We start from the raw sequence: 21022 nt of genomic DNA on the forward strand, positions 1-21022 counted from the left end.
AGCTTAAACATAACTGGAATCTTTTTTTTTTTTTTTTTTTTTTTTTTTTTTTTAAAGATTTTATTTATTTATTTGTCAGAGAGAGAGAGAGCGAGGAGCGATAGAGCGAGCACAGGCAGACAGAGTGGCAGGCAGAGTGGCAGGCAGAGGCAGAGGGAGAAGCAGGCTCCCTGCTGAGCAAGGAGCCCGATGTGGGACTCGATCCCAGGATCGCTGGGATCATGACCTGAGCCGAAGGCAGCCGCTTAACCAACTGAGCCACCCAGGCGCCCCCATAACTGGAATCTTAAAGGAAAGAGTTTAAGCATGGCAAACTGACATACTTGTTGGTGTTTGGATCTAGAACTGGAAGCCTTGAAACAGCGTTTCTGGAAGCATGCTAACCCAGTGGTCAAGCCCAGGGCTGGTCAGAAGGTGAATGTGAACATCATAGTGAAAGGCATGGATACTGATGGAAAGGAAGAGCTGAAGGCAGATGTGGTACCTGTGACTTTGGCCACTGAGAAGCTGGATGGAGCAAGCCACACAAAGCCAGGTATTTAAGTTCATGTTTTTGTTTGATTCCTTACGCTTTGTACTCGGGCAGGTATTTATGGCAACTGAAGACCCTGTTGTGAAAAGTTCTAGAATCTCTTTCCTTGGACACTTTGGAGATTGGATAGCAGTACCTGATTCACATGTAGCATTGCTTAGATGTGTGGGGTGGGTAGGATGACTTTATTTCCAATTGTCTTTGTCTTATAAAAAACAATAAATAGAAATGCCTGGCTGGCTCAGTCAGAAGAACATGCAACTCTTGATCTTGGGGTTGTGAGTTTGAGTCCCCCATGATGTATAGAGATTACTTAAGTAAAAAACTTTAAAAACTAATATATTAATTAAAAAAACTATGAATATTCATGTAGAAAACACAAAGAATAAAGACAAAGCTTCTACGATCCTCTGTCAGAGATACTTATATTGTGTATCCTTTTTTTTTTTTTTAAAGTTGTTTATTGTAGAGAGAGCATGGGCATGAGTTGGGGGAGGGACAGAGAGAGAGAGAGAGATTGGGAGAGAGAATCTCAAGCAGACATCCTCCTGAGCCCAGGGCTTGATCTCACAACCCTGAGTACATGAACTAAGCTGAAATCAAGAGTCCATCCCTTAACCGCCTGAGCCACCCAAGCATCCCTATTGTGTATCCTTTTAATCTCTCTTTCCATGTATGTATGTGTATGTTTTTAGAAACAAACAATAGGGGCGCCTGGGTGGCTCAGTGGGTTAAAGCCTCTGCCTTCAGCTCAGGTCATGATCCCAGGCTCCTGGGATCGAGCCCTGCATCGGGCTCTCTGCTCAGTGGGGAGCCTGCTTCCTCCTCTCGCTCTCTGCCTGCCTCTCTGCCTACTTGTGATCTCTGTCAAATAAATAAATAAAATCCTTAAAAAAAAAAAAAAAGAATACTTTAGAAACAAACAATAGGATGATCAGACCATGCATTCGGATTTCTTTTTTTTTTTAAGATTTTTAAAATTTATTTGACATAGCGAGAGAGACAGGGAGAGCAGGAACACAAGCTGGGGGAGTGGGAGAGGGAGAAGCAGGCTTCCCGTGAACAGGGAGCCCGATGCAGGGCTTGATCCCAGGACACTGGGATCATGACCAGAGCTGAAGGCAGACCCTTAATGACTGACTGAACCACCCCGGCGCCCCTGTGTTCTGATGTCTTACCTGCTTTTTTGTTTTAACAATATCTATAGTCCCCACTTCTACTTTGAAAATACAATTAATATGACACATAGAAAAAAATTAAGACACTGAGGAAAATGTATGAAATGTAAAGTTATTCTTCCTAAAGGTAGCTGTTCACAGTTTTTTGTGTGTTCTAGGAAGAAAATTCATAATGTATATATATACCATTGTGTGTGTGTGCGAGAGAAAGAGACAGACAGACTTTGGATACTTACTCTCAGCCAGGCACTGCTCTAGGTTCTTTACTGTAAATAACATCACTATCTTTATTTTATATATGAAGAAACTGATATGCAAAGCACTTAAACCACTTGCTCAAGTTTACACAGCCTGTGAGTAGTAGAACCAGCAGCCTAATCCAGACCTCGTAACTTCAGAGCTCAGATACACATTTTATTGCTTTTGAAGTTTTTTTTTTTAAAGATTTATTTATTTATTTATTTGACAGACAGAGATCACAAGTAGGCAGGGAGGCAAGCAGAGAGGTGGGGAAGCAGGCTTCCAGCTGAGCAGAGAGCCCGATGCAGGGCTTGATCCCAGCACACTGGGATCATGACCAGAGCCGAAGGCAGACCCTTAACGACTGAGCCACCCCGGTGCCCCTGCATTCTGATTTCTTATCTGCTTTTTTGTTTTAACAATGTTAAAACAAGAGTGGGAGAGGGAGAAGCAGGCTTCCCATGAACAGGGAGCCCGATGCAGGGCTCTATCCCAGGACCCAGGGTTTATGACCTGAGCTGAAGGCAGAGGCTTTAACCCACTGAGCCACCCAGGGACCCACTTTTAAAGTTGTTTTTTTTTAACAGCTGCATAATATTCCGTTGTGCAACTATAACATGATTTGTTTAACCATACTCCTATTAATGAATATCTTGTTTATTCTAGTTCTTGGCATTTTATACAGTGTTGCACCCCAGTATCAGGTGTATATTGGTGTATCCGGATACAGAATTCCTTACTCCGTGGAATTATTGAGTCAAATTTTGATATGTATCATCCCATTGTCCTTCAAAATAGTTGTACCAAGAGCGCCTGGGTGGCTTAGTCAGTTAAGCGTCTGCCTTTGCCTCAGGTCATGATCTCAGGGTCCTAGGATCGAGTCCCATGTCTCACTCTCTGCTTAGCCAGGAGTCTGTTTCTACCTCCCCTCTGCTACTCCCACTGGTAGTGCTCTCTCTCTCTCTCTCTCTCTGGCACAAATAAACAAATAAAATCTTTAGGGCACCTGGGTGGCTCAGTGGGTTAGGCCTCTGCCTTCCGCTCGGGTCATGATCTCAGGGTCCTGGGATCGAGTCCCGCGTCAGGCTCTCTGCTCAGCGGGGAGCCTGCTTCCACCTCTCTCTCTGCCTGCCTCTTTGCCTACTTGTGATCTCTCTCTGTGTGTCAAATAAATAAATAAAGTCTTTAAAAAAAATAGTTGTACCAATTTACACGTGGAATCACAGTGTGTAAGAGTTCCTGTATCCTCTTGTTAATAAGAGATATTATCAAACTTTCTAATTTTTGCCAAATATGTCAAATTATTTTGACAAATTGTTTTGATTTGTATCTCTTTAATTAGAAATGAGGTGAGGGGTGCCTCACTGCCTCAGGTGGTGGAGCATACGACTCTTGGTCTTGGAGTTGTGAGTTCAAGTCCCACGTTGGGTGTAGAGATACTTAAAAATAAAATCTTAAAAAAAAGAAATGAGGTTAAGCATTACTTTTGTTTATTAACCACATATGTTCATTTTTTCTTTGAATATACCCTTTGACCATTTTACTCTTAAGTTGTTTCTTTTTTTCCTTAATATTATCAGTGTTGTCCTTCATGGCTTCTGAGCCAGAGCCAGAGTCCTGCTTCTTCCACCGTGTTTTTGCTCTTTAATAACTTTATAATCTCTGTGTGGTATATTATTCCAGGGTGTAGAACATCACTGTGAAAGTTCTCTTTTACATTTTAGTTCTTTATACTCCTTATTTGTTAAGGTAACAAAAGCCTAGAGTACTAAAGTCTCTGATTTTCCTTTGGGGATGTGACTAGAACACTTCTGGAGTTACCTGAAACACACGCCTCCATGATTACGGTGGGTAGTCGGTCATTCTTTCTGAAGCGTTTCCCCATATTTCTGTTCAGGTGAAAAGCTTCAGGTGCTGAAAGCCAAACTACAGGAAGCGATGAAACTCCGTAGGCTTGAGGAGCGCCAAAAACGCCAAGCCTTATTTAAGTTAGATAATGAAGATGGATTTGAAGAAGAGGAAGAGGAGGAAGAAATGACGGACGAGTCAGAGGAAGATGGAGAAGAGGAGGAAGAGGAAGATTTAGAGCAAGGAGAGGAAGATGTAGAGCAAGAAGTAGAGGAAGAAGTGGAGGAAGAAGGCAATCAGGAGGTTCTGAAAATTATTTAATTTTGTTTCTTGGTCAGGATGGATAAGAGAAAGAGAAAATCAGATTTGAATAAGAGCAGAGTAAGCATGTTCAATTGTATAAGAGATTTTAGGGGCAGAGGTGATGTAACTAGCTCAGAGGTACTAAAATCCTAGTGCATTCAGTTCTCTCAGCACCTTTGACTACCTGCCGTTCACGGGGCCCTAGCCTTGGCTTCTACCTGTTAGTCTGCTTGTTGAAACATAAGGCTAAAATGGAAACAGCTTTGTATTCATAGTTGCTTTTATCTTGTTGTTTACATAGTTTTCTCTATTTAGGATGAACAGCAGTCTTCACTTTGGTCAGGTGGAGGTCTGGAATAAGTTCTCAGACAGGCTGAGATCTTCCTGAGTTTCTTTCTTTCTTCGTGGGGAGGGTATTTTTAGAAGGGCCTCTTGCCCTTGTTTCTGGCTAGGTAAGATAGATGATGATAGGATTTTGGGTATTGAGAAAGAGAAAAAAGCCACCAAAGGAAATACATACATACATACATACATACATACATACATACATACGAAAAAAGAAAAGCTTCCTTGCTGGAACTCTGCAGTCATTGTGAGAGTTGGCTCATATTTATCCGGGTAAAGAAAAAAGAAAAAAGAAAGAAAGAAAGCAAAGGCCGAACTGGGCAGCATGTCACAGTCTGTTTTTGGTCTGAGGCCACTAGTTGTCCTTCAATCTCAGACTAATTATTTAACCTCATATTGCCTCAATAAAATGATAACCCAGTCTTTCACAATCTTTTAGCAATTTGGGGAAGGTAAAAGGTAAAATAAGTATAAAAGAGCTCTAGAGGTGTCGGAAAGTTATGTTCCTGCTAATGGTTAAACCAAGCTTCCTTCAGATTTACCTTTTCAGATCTAAGATGTGACCTGTAACCAAGCAGCCATATATTTGGCTAACAGCATATTTGCTTTTGAATTTTTTGACTCTTTTTATTTTTGGGTGGCGTGATTGGTGAAGATTGCAGAATTCCTTCTCGGTAGTGAAGAAATAGAAACCAAAGACGAGAAGGAAATAGATAAAGACAACAGTGATGGCAGTAGTGACATTGGGAAATCAGTTGGACTTCTGTCTGTCCCCAAGCCTCTGTCATCCGATTCTACCTTACTTCTATTTAAGGACAACTCTTCCAAGATGGGGTAAGTAATTCTCTCTAGTAAAAGATAAGATTCCCTTGGGTTTGTCCTCTCATAAGAAGCAAAAACATGGGGCGCCTGGGTGGCTCAGTCAGTTAAGCATCCGACTCTTGATTTCTGCTGAGGCATGAACTCATGGGTTATGGGATGGAGACTTGCATCTGACTCCAGGCTCAGTAGGGAGTCTGCTTGGGATTCTGTCTCTCTTCCTCTCCCTCTGCCTCTCCCCTTATTCGTGTGCACTCAAGCTCTTTTTTTTTTTTTTGCGCTCTCTTTCTAAAACAAATAGATCTTAAAAAAAAAAAAAACAGAAACAATTTACTTTCTTATTTTATAGTTATTTTCCTAGTGAAGAAAAATCAGAAACAGATGAAATCTCAGGCAAAAGGTCTAGCAAACTGGGTAAGTAATGACTCTTACACAGAACTTGACTTTTCTTAGCTCCTCTAGCTTTGGTACTTAAGGACTACAATTCCATAAGATTCCATTTTTTTTTTTAAACTCTAGTAGACTTTTCTCAGTCTTCCCTGTGGCAATGAAAGGAATTATGAGTTAGAAAATTTTTCTAAAAGGACTTTGTGAATTAGAAGATTTTTCTTGGTTCTGTTCCTTACAGATGACTGTGGACATATAATAAGTCCTTAGTAGTGTGTGTTGATTAAGTGAACCATGACACATTTCTGTCCTATGTAGATGAAAAGAAGATGAATACATGATTGGATAACAGGGAGAGTGATGATAGGTGTTAGGCAGGGTGAGAGAAAGATGGGAACTTTCAGATGTCACTTAGCTCAGTGACAAACCCCAACTGTATAATGCTATTTTAGTATCATAATTCACCTTCACCTTCATGTTTTAGAACTTATAACTTGAGAGGTTTGCCTATGAATGTTACCTGACAGTTTCATTCTCAATTCGTTTTCCTAAACAGATCCACCTTATTTCTGGACCCATGCACTTAAGAGTTATTTCTCTTTCTTTAGATGAAGATGATTCATGCTCATTGCTAACAAAGGAGAGCAGCCACAATAGTAGTTTTGAGCTGATTGGCTCCACGATTCCATCCTATCAGCCTTGCAACAGACAGACAGGCCGTGGGACCAGTTTTTTCGCTACACCAGGAGGATTCAGATCTCCTTCCCCTGGGCTATTTCGAGCCAGTTTGGTCAGCTCAGCTTCTAAGGTAAGATGGTAATGGTTTTCTAATCTCCTCCCCCTTTTACTTCCCACACTGCTAAATTGTGTCCAAGCCAAGCAACTCCCACCACATTATGTATGTTCAGTTTAAAGAAACCACCCCCTTTGTGTATTAAAAACAAGCCTCATCCAGCGTTCTTACTTTCTTGAAGACGTTTTTTCTTTATTCTTCTCTTGGCTATGCATTGTCCTCCTCAGCTGCAATTGCCTGAGAGTAGATAAAATCCTGCAAATAGCAACTTCTGTTGTTGTCATGACAGTGAATGACAATTATAAAATGTTTTGTTTTTGTTTGGTTTTGTTTTGGTGCCAGAGTTCAGGAAAGCTGTCTGAGCCTTCACTTCCCATAGAGGATTCCCAGGATCTGTATAACGCCTCCCCAGAGCCTAAGACACTTTTCCTAGGAGCCGGAGACTTCCAGTTCTGTTTAGAAGATGACACTCAGAGCCAACTGTTGGATGCAGATGGGTAGGTAGTTTTATGTTTCTGTGGGTGGAATGGTGCTGGGTAGTGCTTAATTTTGTTTAAAAATAAAGTGAGCTTCTGTTGCTCCATCTGTGCTTTCTCTTCTGAGAAAGAGAAGGTATACAGACCATTAGTATTACATTCTGCAAGTTTGAACAAAAGCTCTCCAGAAAATAAAACGTAAATAGTCCTTGCTGGCATTCTGATCCTTCGAGCTCTGCTTTCCTTGAAATGCACAGCTCTTGTAAAGGCATCAGATTATCTGTCCTGCTGTGTTAGGATTGAAGTGTGGGATTGAGGGTGGACAGAGCTGTGGCACATTACGTGGACATAACACCAAGTTCTACTCTGGCACTGTCTGAAACCTAAAATTATCCTTTACCCCTTTACCTTTCTAATAGCATTTATTCTCTTACTAAACTCCCTCCCTCTTTAGATTATCACAGGGCTACAGTTTGATCCTTTGTCTTCTCATTTGGGATCCAGCTTTTTTTTTTTTTTTAAGATTTTATTTATTTATTTGAGAGAGAGCACAAGCAGGGGGAGGGGCAGAGGGAGAGGGAGAAGCAAGCTTCCTGCTGAGCAGGGACACTGACAACAGGGCTTGATCCTAGGACCCTGAGATCATGACCTGAGCCACCCAGGTGCCCCTGGAATTCAGCTTTTAAGATTAGTTTTAGAAACATCAAATTTTGGGGACACCTAGGTGACTCAGTTGGTTAAGCATCTGCCTTCGGCTCAGGTCATGATCCCAGGGTCCTGGGATTGATTTCCACATTGGGCTCCTTACTCAGCAGAGGGGGTACTTCTCCCTCTCTCTGCAGCTCCCCCTGCTTGTGCTCTCTCTCTTTCTCTGACAAATAAATAAATAAAATCTTAAAAAGAAAAAAAAAAAGAAACATCAAATTTTTTTACCCACAGTATGCCTGGGTGGCTCATTCAGTTAAACATCTGACTCTTGATTTCGGCTCAGGTCATGATCTCAGGGTCATGAGCTCAAACCCTGCCTTGGGCTCTGCACTGGACATGAAGCCTGCCTAAGATTCTCTTTTTCCTTCTCCCTCAACCCCTCCCCAACCTTCTTTAAAAAAATCCTCTTTAAAATTTTTTACTCACTACTTTGTTTTTTCCCCTAGAGAATGTCTTATATTCTTTATTGTGCTTGTAGATTCTTAAACGTTAGAAACCACAGGAATCAGTACCAAGCTTTGAAGCCTGGGTTGCCATTGGCCAGTATGGATGAGAATGCCATGGATGCGGACATGGATGAGCTGTTGGATCTGTGTACTGGAAAGTTCCCATCTCAGACTGAAAAATCTCTGCCCAGGAAGAATGACAAGAAAGAGAACCTAGAAGAACTTCTGAATCTTTGTTCAGGAAAATTTACTTCTCAGGGTAAATAGCCAAGAGATCAGGCTCCCCATAGTAAATATCTTAAGTCAGTGTCCTTGAAGAGAAGCCTGTTACCCTTGGGTGAGAAATTCACAGAAGGCAGGGCTGTGACAGATTCTTGTGGGTGGTTTGAATTCTTAGCTTCCTGACATTTGGAGCCCTTACTTTCTTAACGTGATAAAATGTCAACTTAAGCTTCAGTGATTTCTTAACTTAACCCATGTGATTTCTCATTTATGGTTAATATGCATGCAAAGCTTAGAAGAGAGTTGGTGTATAGTTAATTTCATATCAGTGCCTACTTATTTCCACCTGCGTGTTCCTTCCTCCCCGATGCTAGAATGTCAGCTCTCTGAGAGCTGGGATTTTTGTTTTGTTCACTACCATATCCCTGGTGCCTGGCACATAGTAAGCACCAAATAAAGATTTGTTGAATGAATGGATGGTGAGCTCTTTTTGGCAAGCTTACCTTAGAACTGTATTGAGCTGGGGAAAGAGGACAGAGCTGTTATTTCTTGATGACAAATCTTTTTCTTTGTTGTGGTATAGACGCCTCTACTCTGGCTCCATCAGAGTTAAATAAGCAGGAGAAGGAGAGCAGCTTGGGGGATCCCATGGAAGAAGCACTTGCTCTTTGCTCAGGTTCTTTCCCTACAGACAGGTGAGTCTCAGTGACTGGAGGGAACGTAGGAAGGCCCAGACTTCTGATAAAATCCTGAGGTCAGCAATAAGGAACCATCTTAGGCGCTTCCTATCCTGAGAGTCTTATAGTACATTTGAGTCTTATTTGCAAAGTAAAGAAATTACAATACTTTCCTTTAGTTGGTGGAGAACAGGGTTAAAGAAAGCAAGAATACGGAGTGACTGTTTGACTCAGTTGGTTAAGCCTCCGCCTTGGGCTCAGGTTATGATCTCAGGGTCCTGGGACTGAGCCTGGTGTCAGGCCCCAAGTTGGGCTCCGTCCTCAGCAGGGAGTCTGCTTGTCCCTCTCCCTCTCCCTCTACCACTCCTCCCACTGGTGCTTTCTCTCTCTCTCAAATTAAATAAAGTCTTTTTTTAAAAAAAAAATATTTTATTTATTTATTTATTTATTTGAAAGAGAGAAAAATCGAGAGACAAGGCATAAGTAGGGGGAAGAATAGAAGCAGATTCCCTGCTGAGTGGGGAGTCCGATGTGGGGCTCAATCCCAGGACCCTGGGATCATGACCTGAGCTGAAAGCAGATGCTTAACCCACTGAGCCACATAGGCACCCCAATAAATAAAATCTTGGAAAAAACTAAAAAGGGCAAGAATAGAAACTTAGAGCTAAAGCTGGGAGGCAGAGAGCACAGAGGACCAGGCATTGCTCATTTCTTTGGCTCTGATCTGCTGTTGGGCCAGGGTTCCAGTCAGGCCTTTGTCTGCCTCCTTGAGTAGGCCAGGATCCCATCTAAACAGCCTCCTAGAGCAGCTCCCCACTACGGGGGCCCTGACCAAGTTCCAGACCAGCGTTGTCTCCTGGGACATTGCCACAGCAGCCACGTTTATTGGTGCCGAGGCTGCCATGGTTAGTGTGGCTGGTTCGGGGGCTGGCTCTGGAACAGTGGCGGCTTTGATCATTGGCTGTGCTAGAAACCCTTCTCTCAAGGGGCAGCTTTTCTGTACCATTCTGGGCTTTGCCCTGTCTGAGGACACAGGGCTCTTCTGTGTGATGGTCTCCTTCCTCATTCTCTTTGCCACGTGAGCCTTCGTGGGGGTCACTTATCTGTCCCTGCTGCTTCAATTTAAGGCAATGGCTGGTACTAAACGTGTGCCAAGCTTTACCATTAAACACAACATTTCTCTTTAAAAGCGGGGGAGGGCAAGAATAAGCACATGAAAGTGTTCATCACTAATAATTAGGGAAATACAAATCAAAACCACAATAAGATACCACCTCACACCCATTAGGATGGCGACTATAAAGAGAAAAAAAAAAGCCCATAAAATAATAAGTGTTTGTGAGGATATGGAGAAATTGGAACCCTTATCCACTGCTGGTGGGAAATGTAAAATGTTGAAGGTTCTATGGAAATCCGAATGGCAGCGTCTCAAAAAATTAAAAATAGAATATGATCCAGCAATTCCACTTTCAAGTATATTCACAAAAGAAGTGAAAACGGGGTCTCAGGTGTTTGTATACCCATATTTATCGTAGCATTACTCATAATGATCAAAATGTGGACACATCCCAAGTGGCAAAACAAAATGTGGACACACACAAGATTATTTAGCCTTAAAAAGAAAGGAAATTCTGACACATGTGACAACATGGATGAACCTTGAGGACATTATGCTAGGTGAAATAAGCCAGTCCCCAAAATACAAGTGCTGTAGGATTCCACTTACATGAGATACTGAGAGTAGTCAAATTCCTTGAGACAGAAAGTACAATGGTAGTTGCCAGGAGCTGAGGGGAAGGAAGAGGGGGAACCTGTTGTTTAAAGGGTAGAGAGTTTTGGGGCACCTGGGTGGCTCAGTCAGTTAAGCATCCGACTCCTGATTTCAGCTTGGGTCACAATCTCAGGGTCTTAAGATCAAATCCCATGCTGGGCTCTGCACGGGCCGTTGCGCTTATGATACATGTATTTTGTTTGCTTGTTTGTGTCCTAGGCAAAGAACTTTATTAAATTAACATTGCTTCAAACTTTGTTCCCAGACTTCTTCGGCTTAATTCACTCCAAAGAATGAATTGTATATAAGCAAAATCTGAAAAGAGCTGCAGTGTCCAAGGGGCTTGGGCTTAAAAATATTAGAGATCTAGATTTCATCAGATCCATGAACAAAATTTTAAAAAGCTGTCATAATATAAAATAGCAGCTCCCAGTAACTTCTTCAAGTTTTATCTTCTTGAGAAGTTGACTCCATTCCATTTGCTTCATTCTTGGAAGCTTCATCCAAATTCTCCACAAGAACTAGAACTTTATCATCATCGTCCTCTCTGGTAGCAAGTGGGGCTTTTCTATTCACAGGTTGTGTGGACAGAGTTTCAGCCAGTCTTAAACTAGTCAGACTGCACCAAGCTGGTTTAAGACAGCCGGTAGCGTTTCTGTCAGCTGCTTTGTCTCAGCATGGCCTGGAATGGTGAAAGTGTTCGCCGCCAGTGATGCCTGAACTTTGGGGTTGTTAGAGTGGATCACTGTTCTTTGTGAACATACTCACTCCTTCAGTACCAGAGATAATTGTTTATCCCTAACTTCTTTAAGGAGAACCGAAGTTTTTTATCATCTGCTATAGCCATTCTATGAACCATCTTCTTTCAGCAAGCAGTTCCTTTCCCACCAATGCGCACTTGTGCTTTGCCATTTGGCGAATTCTTCCTGGTTCATGAGAGTCTCTTTCATCTTGTTGGAGCGGAAATGGGACCGAGTTGGAGAATAGGGTTGGCACTCAGGGGGTCTCGGGCAGGGCAGCTGAGATGAGGTGCCTTATGTGTATTTTATCATAATTAAACAAAATTTTTTTTAAAGGCAAGGTATCTTGTTTCCTGTTTCTTGAAGAGATTATTGGTGCCAATAAAATACTTTCAATTCCTAAGTTGACTGAATCCTTGTAGTTTGCTTTCAACAACTTATTTATTGGTTTCTTGATTTGCACTTTAGGGAAGAAGAAGGTGAAGAGGAGGAATTTGGAGACTTTCGGCTTGTCCCCAATGATAATGAGTTTGATAGTGATGAGGTGAGTCTGAAGGTAATAGAGTGATCCTAACTGATTTCCAGGTGTTGCTGCTGTTTGTCTTTTTCCTAGTCTGAATTGTTGAGAATTCTGGGTTTGGCATATCATCCGAAGCCATTTCCTAGAATGAGATGTTTGGGCAGAAGTTTATAAATCCTGTTTTAGTTGAGGACTAAAGTTAGGCAGAGCAAAGTTAAGCAGAACATGTTTTGTTCTGCTAACCCCATGTGCAATACTCTGCATTTTTCAGGATGCACACAGTAACTCTGATAATGAAGATCTGGCACTGGAAGACCGTGAAGATGGTGATGAGGAAGAGCTCCTGAAGCAGTCTGAGAAGCTGAGAAGGCAAATGTAGGTGTTAGGGCCATTCCTTCCACTGCTAGAGAAAGTTCTCCTAATGGTTAAGTTGTAGCTTGCTATCGTTTTACCTAAGTCTGCTGGTTCTGTTGCTTTTTATGGTTAACACAGATGAAATAAACCCCATTCTCATGCTATCTCTTGAGTGTTCAAAGATGGTATGTACTCTTTCAGTGAGTTCTATACTAAATATCTCTAGTTCCTTCAGCTATTTCTCATATAACGTTGCTTCCCAACTCCTCATGTCCTTGATATTCTCTTTATCCTCAGGTGTGGTCGGACTCCAGCTGTAGGTAGCGATATAACCACATCTTGTTCTGGGTGCACATGACTTACAAAGTAACCAACAATTGTAAGAGCAGAGTCACTGTAGATCCTGAGGATTTAGTAGATGATGAAAATTCCTTGTCTAGGACTAGGGTTTTTTATCCTATGAATTACTGTCATCTCAGGTTTTCCTCATCCTGTTCTTGGGCAAATGACCTCCTGTTCATTTTTGGTTTTTTTTTTTATGTTTTTTTCTGCTCATGAAAGTAAACCATTTATTTTAGAATAGTTAAAAGAAGACAGAAAGCTACAAATAAAAGCTTATCTGTGCTCATCATCCAAATATTTAATGAATGTGTGGATGGTAGCTTGCTCCATAACCATTTTTATACATATATTTTCATATAGTTGAGATCTGTGCCTTTTTTTTTTTTTTTTTTGCATGTACACTTTTGCATCCTGCTTCTTTCTTACTTGGGATATCCATAAGCATTTTCCTGTGATGTTACAGTTTTATAAAGACCATTTTAATAGGTATTCAGTATTATGTACATGATGTACATAATGTATATCATGTACAGTATTATGTACAGTACATGAGTGACTTTTGGAATTCACATATAGGATATCATATTGATCCCTATAGCTCTATATTATTGTCTCTAACCCATCATTCCATTCTTTTAAGATGGGGCTTTAATTTGTCACTTGTCAAATTAACTCTTGGGCACCTGGGTGGCTCAGTGGGTTAAGCCTCTGCCTTCAGCTCTGGTTGTGGTCCAGGGGTCCTGGGATCGAGTCCTGCATTGGGCTCTCTGCTCAACGGGGAGCCTGCTTCCCTCTCTCTCTCTGTCTGCCTCTCTGTTTAATTGTGATCTCTCTCTCTCTGTCAAATAAATAAAATCTTAAAAAAAAAAATTAACTATGTCTTGCAGGTTTGGGTCATCTATAGATTTTTCTAGGGTGGTGGTTCTTAAATCTTACTAAATAGCAGAGTCCTCTGTCCAAATGAAATCTTGGGAAGAATGACAGCTAAAAGTTGTACAGGTCCAAGTAAATGGGAAGATCAGAGAACTCAGCTGGTAGCCCTAGAAGGAATTCCCCAGGAACCCTGAGATTTAGAGGAACTCAGCTTTAAAAAAATAACATAAGTCTGGGACTTATAACATAAGCCTGGGTGGCTTAGTTGGTTAAGCTGCTGCCTTTGGCTCAGGATCATGATCCCAGGGTCCTGGGATCGAGTCCCACATCGGGCTCATTGCTCAGCAGGGAGCCTGCTTCTCTCTCTGCCTCTGCCTGCTGCTCGGCTTGCTTGTGTTCTCCCTCTCTCTCTCTCTCTCTGACAAATAAATAAATAAATAAAATCTTTTAAAAAAAACAAACATAAGTCTTTGATAAAAATCAGCCTTCCGAAAGCCATCAGACTTCTGCCACTCATGGCCATAGGTGACAGGACTTTGAACTCAGAGTGACAGCAGACTTGTTCTCAGTAGGAACTGAGGTCCCCAAAACTAACTAATAGTGGTTTTACTCACCAGTAACTCTGAGCCTCAGTCATGCCTCTAACTTGGGGGTCAAGATGTAGCTGTAAGGGACCCCAGGCTATTATGTTTCTGTACCATACCATCTCTAACCTGTCTCCTAACACTGGTGAGCTTAAATACAGAACAGAATAATCTGAACCTGCCAGCGGGTATGTCCCAAATGTATAAAGGAGATCGGGAGTTCTGGCTTTAAAGAACCTCATTGAATCCAGGCTCTGCTACTTCCTAGCTATGTGACTTTGGGTAATTTATTTACTCTCTCGGTCTCTGTTCATTCAACTGTAAATTGAAGGGAATAATAGTCCCCCCCTTAAGATAATGCCGTGATGCCTGGAAAGTGCAGTTATTGGCATCCAGTGTGTATTAAATGACAGACTTTATCTTCAAAATGTATTATTAAAATTTAAGTGGCTCTATGTTCTGCTTTTCTCACTCCATCCCTGGTCTGTGTATGTTTGTTGCATTTCTGATCTTCACAATTCTTTTCTAGGAGATTGAAGAAATACCTGGAGGATGAGGCAGAGGTGTCGGGGAGTGACGTGGGAAGTGAAGATGAGTATGATGGGGAAGAGCTGGACGAATATGAACAGGAGGAAATTGATGAAGTGCTTCCTTCTGATGAGGAGCTGCAGAATCAGATCAAGAAAATACACATGTCAGTATCCCGACAGGCCCTTTTGCGTGATGGGATGTTTCTACGACCAGCCAGAGTGGTCCTGGTTTTGAACGCTGTACTTTTCCTGCAGGAAAACGATGTTGGATGATGATAAGCGACAGCTACGTTTATACCAAGAGAGGTACCTTGCTGATGGGGATCTGCACAGTGACGGTCCTGGCCGAATGAGGAAATTCCGATGGAAAAACATAGGTATTTTGGTCATTGCTTTCAGAAACACAGCGACCGTGTTTGTCCAGTTTAAGATGGCGAGTGGAAATCCAAACTGCAACAGACCCGGCTGTCATCGTGACTTTGTGTTAGTGAGTGGGGAAAGGTTGTGTCGATGTATGAGGAATGATGAGTTCCTTGTGTCTGTCCGGGCACCTTCTCTTAGGAGACTGCAGAATGCTGACAGCCTTGACTCTTTGCTTTAGATGATGCTTCCCAGATGGACTTGTTCCACAGAGACTCTGATGATGATCAGATTGAAGAGCAGCTTGACGAGACAGAAGCCCGTTGGAGGAAGGAGCGAATTGAACGAGAGCAGTGGCTTCGGGACCAGGTAGAAAATCTGCATGAAAGTCCTCTGTTCTGTTCCTAGTTTATGAAGATGAGAGGACGTACTCACCTCACTTGTCAGGATAGTTTCAAAACCTTGGGCAACTTATTGCTGTCCCTTTTAATCCAGTTTTCTTTTGCGCTTTGAGAAGATGACCATGAGCAGTTCAATTCATGTTTGTCTAGTACCGATTTTTTTTTGTCTACAGCAACAAAGGTTGCAAAAAGGAAAGCAAATGATATCCCAGGTGCCTTAGCTTCACAGTCCAGGCTATGCTAACTATTTGGTGGCAGGGTAGACTTCTGTTAATGCTGATTTTTATTTTCAGGCACAGCAGGGAAAAATTGCAGCTGAAGAAGACGACATTGGGGAAGACAGTCAGTTTATGATACTAGCCAAGAAGGTTACAGCCAAAGCACTACAGAAAAATGGTGAGCTATTGGCCGTCCTCAGGTTCTAGCCCCCTGGATTATTTGTGCTGGACCCTTAAAGTGACTCCAGCCTTAGGGACTCTTGTGGCTTAGGCATGGGCCTGTGTCTAACATTGTCTTAAAGAGGCCCTCCAAGATGGGAAAGGATAGTGTTCTTGTATCTTAGACTGTTGCGCAGTGGACATTGTACTTGTGAGTATATGTAGCTGGTTTGACTTCATCTTCTAAGGCCTCTCAGAGTAGGAATTCTGCCTTCTTTATTTAGTTGCCCAGGATTGTGTTAGAGGTGGACTTTGAACCCAGATATATCTAATTCCAGAATGAGGCTCTAAAACACTATTCTATACTCTTACCATGCTTGTTTTTGTTTATTACTGTCAATTATTTATCAATGTTCAAGTTGGTTGTCTGTCTTCCTGCTGCTCCTTACTATAGTTTCAAGTCATTGTTATAAAACAATCTAAGTTCTTAAGCTTTAGTTTACTGGTCTAGTTACAGGCTTCTTAACTTGTTTAGATTTAAAGGTAATTCTATCCAGCTTTGCCCAAAACAAGCCTCTCTGTCTTGTCTTTTCAGCTAATCGCACTGTGGTTATGCAAGAACCAAAGTCTTTACTCAGAAATCCTTTTGAATCCATCAGTCCGGAAAGTGCCCACCAGGTTGGTTGGGGACTTCATGATCTGCAAGGTTCTATAGGCCTAGGTCAGGCTAAGAGAGTACTCTGTCATTAGCAGAGGGAGGTGCCTGCAGGAAATGGAAGTAGATGTCGAAGGAGTCTGCTCTTTCTTTTCTACTTGAGTGGGGTAGGAATATGTCCCCTCAAGATGAGGGGGAGGCAGGGAGGGACTGGCTTCTCATTCTTCCCTTGGCAGTTGGGATCTGATGCCATCCGACTCTTCTCTCTTTAGCCGAAGACAGGCTCACTGCTAAACCAGCCCAAAGCTGTGCTTCAGAAACTGGCTGCCCTCTCTGACCTGAACCCCAGTGCACCCCGAAATTTAAGAAACTTTGTCTTCCATACACTTTCTCCTGTCAAGGCTGAGGCAGCGAAGGAATCGTCTAAGCCTCAGGTAGGGAATTTGAGAACTGATTTGGTGGCTGTCCAGAGCGAGGTTGATGGATGATTGATTTTTAAGTAAAAAAATATAGATGTTTCTGGCTTAAAGGCTTACACTGTGGTGTTAATCTTGTACTCCCTTATGAAGTACAAGAGGACTGCTACCCACAGTAGGTCATCAGCTTTGAATCTTTCCCGGAAAGTTTATATTTCTCTTTTTCCTAAACATCCATGATTTAACTCTGCGTTCCTTAAGAGCTAACTGAAGGTAAGGACTTGTATGAAGGTCTTGAGCTGGTCCTGACTCTTTCTCTGCTCTCTAGGTAAGGAGAAGGACTCCATCTTTAATGACATCCCCTTCACCTAAGCGCCTCAAAACAGATGATAGCACTTCAGGATTGAAGCAAAGCATCTTCAGATACTTGGAAAGCTAACATCATCAAGGGTGCTGGTACCTTTGCTGAGACTGCTTTGAGAAGTTTCTGGCGTTGAAGATTGGAATTAATGCTCACGTGGATGATCTCCACCCCCCTCCCTCCTTTGTAATCAGCGCATTAAGATTACAGACAGAGATTCCAATTCTTTCCACTGCATCGCTCTGGACATCTTTTTCCTTTCCTAGTATTATTTCCTGGGTTGGCCACTAATCTTAATTCTGCAGTGTTTACAACATTAACCTATGGCTGCTTGGGTGAAGGGTCATTTCCTCCATTGTATATTTGGCATTTTAGCCTAGCAGACTCTTAGGTTGATAGCTCTTTGTGAAATGGGTGGTTAGAGGAGGAGGAGGAAAAAGTGTGGCATTACGGAAAATTCCAGAAAACAGGGAATGTTGATACCAGAAGGAATCCTTCACACCCTAAGATGTGCCCCACAGTGACCTGGACTCAGTAAAAGAGACCTTCTTGGAGGACCTTGGAACCCGCTGATGGGCTGTTATATTTATCTTGCCCCTTCCGTTTTCCCGTATGCCTCTTCCCAAGGCAGCCTCAACTTGCCGATTAACTTTTGCTTCCCTTATAGTAAGGATGCAAATCGGTACCCAAGTCAGAAAGACGTTGACCCTTATTTTCTGGACTATGAGGATGAAGATAAAGGGTTGCACACACCCGGTGTCTGTCCACATTACCCCATGGGACAGAGAGAGCTCTCTCCTCCAGGAGCTACATTCTCAACGTGGAACAGTGTTGCTCAAGGACCTCCCTTCTCATCCTGGCAAAAAGACATATAACCATTATTTATTGCACACAACGGGGTTTATTACATTGCTCTGACCAGAGGACAACACTTCATTGCTTATTCAGAGAGAAAACCACTATCAAGTTTATAATCAAAATATTGTTGAAGAGAATGGTCCCCCACTCCCAATTTTCCCTGAACAATCATGAGGCTCTTAGAATTCTAGACAGATTTTTTTTCTCCCCCTTCAAAACTGAGTGTCACTGCTGCTTTGGAAAAACGTTCCATGTGAATACGGCGGTTTTACTGTCAGCTGGACTTAAGAAATTGGATGAATTGTGCCAGTTCGTTACAGGCAGATGGGGAACACCAATCTAATTGCTGGAGTTAGGGCATAGGTTTTCTACAGTTGTTTCTAATACACAAGATGCTGACCTTGAATGTGTATATTTGTAATCTTGTAATGGGGAAAATGTATATAAAGATGTTTTAATATGTATGTAGTGTTTCAATAAAACTCAATGCCTGAAGGCAGGGTTTGCTGTCCAGATTGGGTGCTTGTTCTTAGGTCAGTGCCTGTCTTATGTTCAGAAGCATTGTTTTCAGGCCTCTTCCCTCCCAGGGGAGCCCCCTGGGTCTAAAGAGAGAAAGACCCCTGCAGTTGCCCCTCCTGGCCTCTCTGCTCTGGTGAACTCCACAAGTGGTTTGGGTTCAGTGCAGGTGAAAAGAATTTACACAAATGGTGCCTGGGGTTATAGCTCTTTGATTGGCAGCCTGAGGTCCAAGGTGAGGGCTAATGCACCCCCCCCCCCCCCAGCCCTCTAGACAGGGCCCTAGGCAGGCAGCCTTCGCCATGCAAAAGAGCTGGGAAGGAGGGCCAGCTATTCCTCCCCTCTTGCTTTCCCAGATCCTTTTTGGAGGGAGAAAAGAAGAGGGTTGGAATTGATAAGGATAAGAAAAGCTTTGCAAAAGATCACCAGGGAGTCAGTGGTTTCCGTCCTAGGCTCTGGAAAGAAAGCTCTCTTTGGAGAAAGCGAAGATGGGTCTTCAGCTCTGGATCACTTTTATCCCCATGCTGGTCTAGCTGTCATAGGGCAAGCCAAGCCTTGACCTTGCTAACAGGATTGGAGAGTTGCCTCCAGACCCAGAGGCCTGTGCCCCAAACACTGAGCCATCACCTTCAGCGATGTATTCATGAATCAGGCCCCAGGGCCCACTGCGATGATGGCTCCTGCTGGGACTCCACGCCTGCTAGCTTGTACTCCTCCCTGGAGGTGAAAGAGCCCACGTGTCTGTGAGAGAGATGCGTTCAGTGTCGGCCCTCTCACCTCCTGGTTCTACACAGTGGGGTAGGACACATGGTTTTACTTCATGTGAACAGGTCTCTGATCTCGTTAATTCAGTCCACAGTTGTACAAACTACAAACCGTTCTAGGACTAGTGCTTAAAGTGTCAGATTCCGTTCACCAAAGTGCCATGGGGACAAGCCGCTCAGCCCTCTTGCAATCCCTCATCTCAACTGCTTCTCCACAAACTGCCCTTTGAGAATTTCTAATGGTCCAGACTGAACATCCGTGGTCTTTATGTCCTGTACTTGTTTAATAACTCCTGGGGCTTCCTGTCTTGACTTGTTCACCTAAGGAGAGGGGAGCATATTTCTGGGAGGAGTGTCATGCTATCATCACATCATACTCAAGACAGCATTCTATCTTCTACCTTGTATTCTTTTTTTTTTTTTTTTTCATAAAGACTTCATTTTTAAGTAATCTCTACATCCACTGTGGGGCTCGAACTTACAACCCTGAGATCAGGAGTAGCTTCCTCTACTGAGTCAGGCGCCCCTCTCCTTATTCCTTGACTTGCGGCCTGGAATGTAGTGCTGCCTAGTAAAGGTAGAATGAATAAAACCACACCTTTCAGAGCCTCCATTTATAGCTATAAAATGAGGATCGTCATTCATGCCTGTCTCGGAGTTGCTGTGAGGCGCAAGTTGGAAAATGAACGTGAATGCATTATGTCAAGTGTTTCTCTACAAGCATAAGAAATCACCACTGTCTCAACTGTATCACGTTTTGTGGACAGCTTCTTAAAAGGTCATTGTCTCATAGGCATCTCAAATGTGTGATGTTAAAAAAGCATCTTAAAAATGTGATCTTCCCCATGGCACCTGGCTGGCTCAGTCAGTGATGTGAGCAACTCTTGATCTTGGGGTCATGAATTCAAGCCTCATGTTGGGCCCAGAGCTGTTTATTTTATTTTAATTTTTTAAAAGATTTTATTTATTTGACAGAGAGATCACAAGTAGGCAGAGCAGCAGGCAAAGAGAGAGGAAGGGAAGCAGGCTCCCTGCTGAGCAGAGAGCCGGATTCGGGGCTCAATCCCAGGACCCTGAGATCATGACCTGAGCCGAAGGCAGAGGCTTAACCCAATGAGCCACCCAGGCGCCCCTGGCCCAGAGTTTTTCTAAAAAAAAAAAATACATATATATATGATCTTCCTTCCTTCTAAAAACCTGCTCTTCCTCAAGTATTTCTCATTTCAGTAAAAAGTACCTCATATACCCAGTCATTCGGGCTAGAAAACTGAAGGGCATAATTTTTTTTTTAAGTTATGAGGATCTTATTTCATTTTATCATTCCTTCAAATCTGAGTCTAAAGGATTTTCTTTTTTGTTGTAATTGACATATAATGTTTTATTAAGGTATACATTATAATGATTTGATATTTGCATATATTGTGAAATGATCACCTCAGTAAGTCTAGTTAATTAACATCTGTGACCACACATGGTTACTTAGGCATTTTTTTCTCATGATAAAAACTTTTATGATCTACTGTCTTGGTGACTCTGTAGTGTGCTATACCATATTATTAACTACAGTCACCATGCTGTAGAGTACATCTCCATGACTTAGTTAATTTATAAGACCATTCTCTCTTT

General features: G+C 42.4%; 1 protein-coding gene and 1 pseudogene across 2 annotated transcripts in view; one reads left to right on the top strand and one right to left on the bottom strand.

The window, feature by feature from the left end:
- The window catches only part of CLSPN (claspin), a 31193-nt gene extending 12565 nt beyond the window's left edge, over positions 1 to 18628 (top strand). The window contains exons 9-25 of the mRNA XM_080802521.1: positions 344 to 535; positions 3848 to 4101; positions 5102 to 5280; positions 5615 to 5679; positions 6261 to 6460; positions 6788 to 6942; positions 8108 to 8334; positions 8881 to 8992; positions 11954 to 12029; positions 12277 to 12380; positions 14688 to 14852; positions 14944 to 15065; positions 15290 to 15417; positions 15743 to 15845; positions 16422 to 16504; positions 16754 to 16915; positions 17226 to 18628. Coding sequence (XP_080658647.1) covers positions 344 to 535; positions 3848 to 4101; positions 5102 to 5280; positions 5615 to 5679; positions 6261 to 6460; positions 6788 to 6942; positions 8108 to 8334; positions 8881 to 8992; positions 11954 to 12029; positions 12277 to 12380; positions 14688 to 14852; positions 14944 to 15065; positions 15290 to 15417; positions 15743 to 15845; positions 16422 to 16504; positions 16754 to 16915; positions 17226 to 17336 — 2438 coding nt within the window. The 3' untranslated portion in view covers positions 17337 to 18628. The remainder of the gene's footprint in view (positions 1 to 343; positions 536 to 3847; positions 4102 to 5101; positions 5281 to 5614; positions 5680 to 6260; positions 6461 to 6787; positions 6943 to 8107; positions 8335 to 8880; positions 8993 to 11953; positions 12030 to 12276; positions 12381 to 14687; positions 14853 to 14943; positions 15066 to 15289; positions 15418 to 15742; positions 15846 to 16421; positions 16505 to 16753; positions 16916 to 17225) is intronic.
- Positions 11187 to 11695, bottom strand: LOC308340740 (transcription factor BTF3-like; annotated as a pseudogene). Its single transcript has one exon. The product of its transcript is annotated as a transcription factor BTF3-like (transcript).
- Positions 18629 to 21022: the final 2394 nt, after the last annotated feature.

This window comes from Martes martes (assembly GCF_963455335.1).
Source record: "Martes martes genome assembly, chromosome: 4".
In the NCBI taxonomy this organism is placed as follows: domain Eukaryota; kingdom Metazoa; phylum Chordata; class Mammalia; order Carnivora; family Mustelidae; genus Martes; species Martes martes.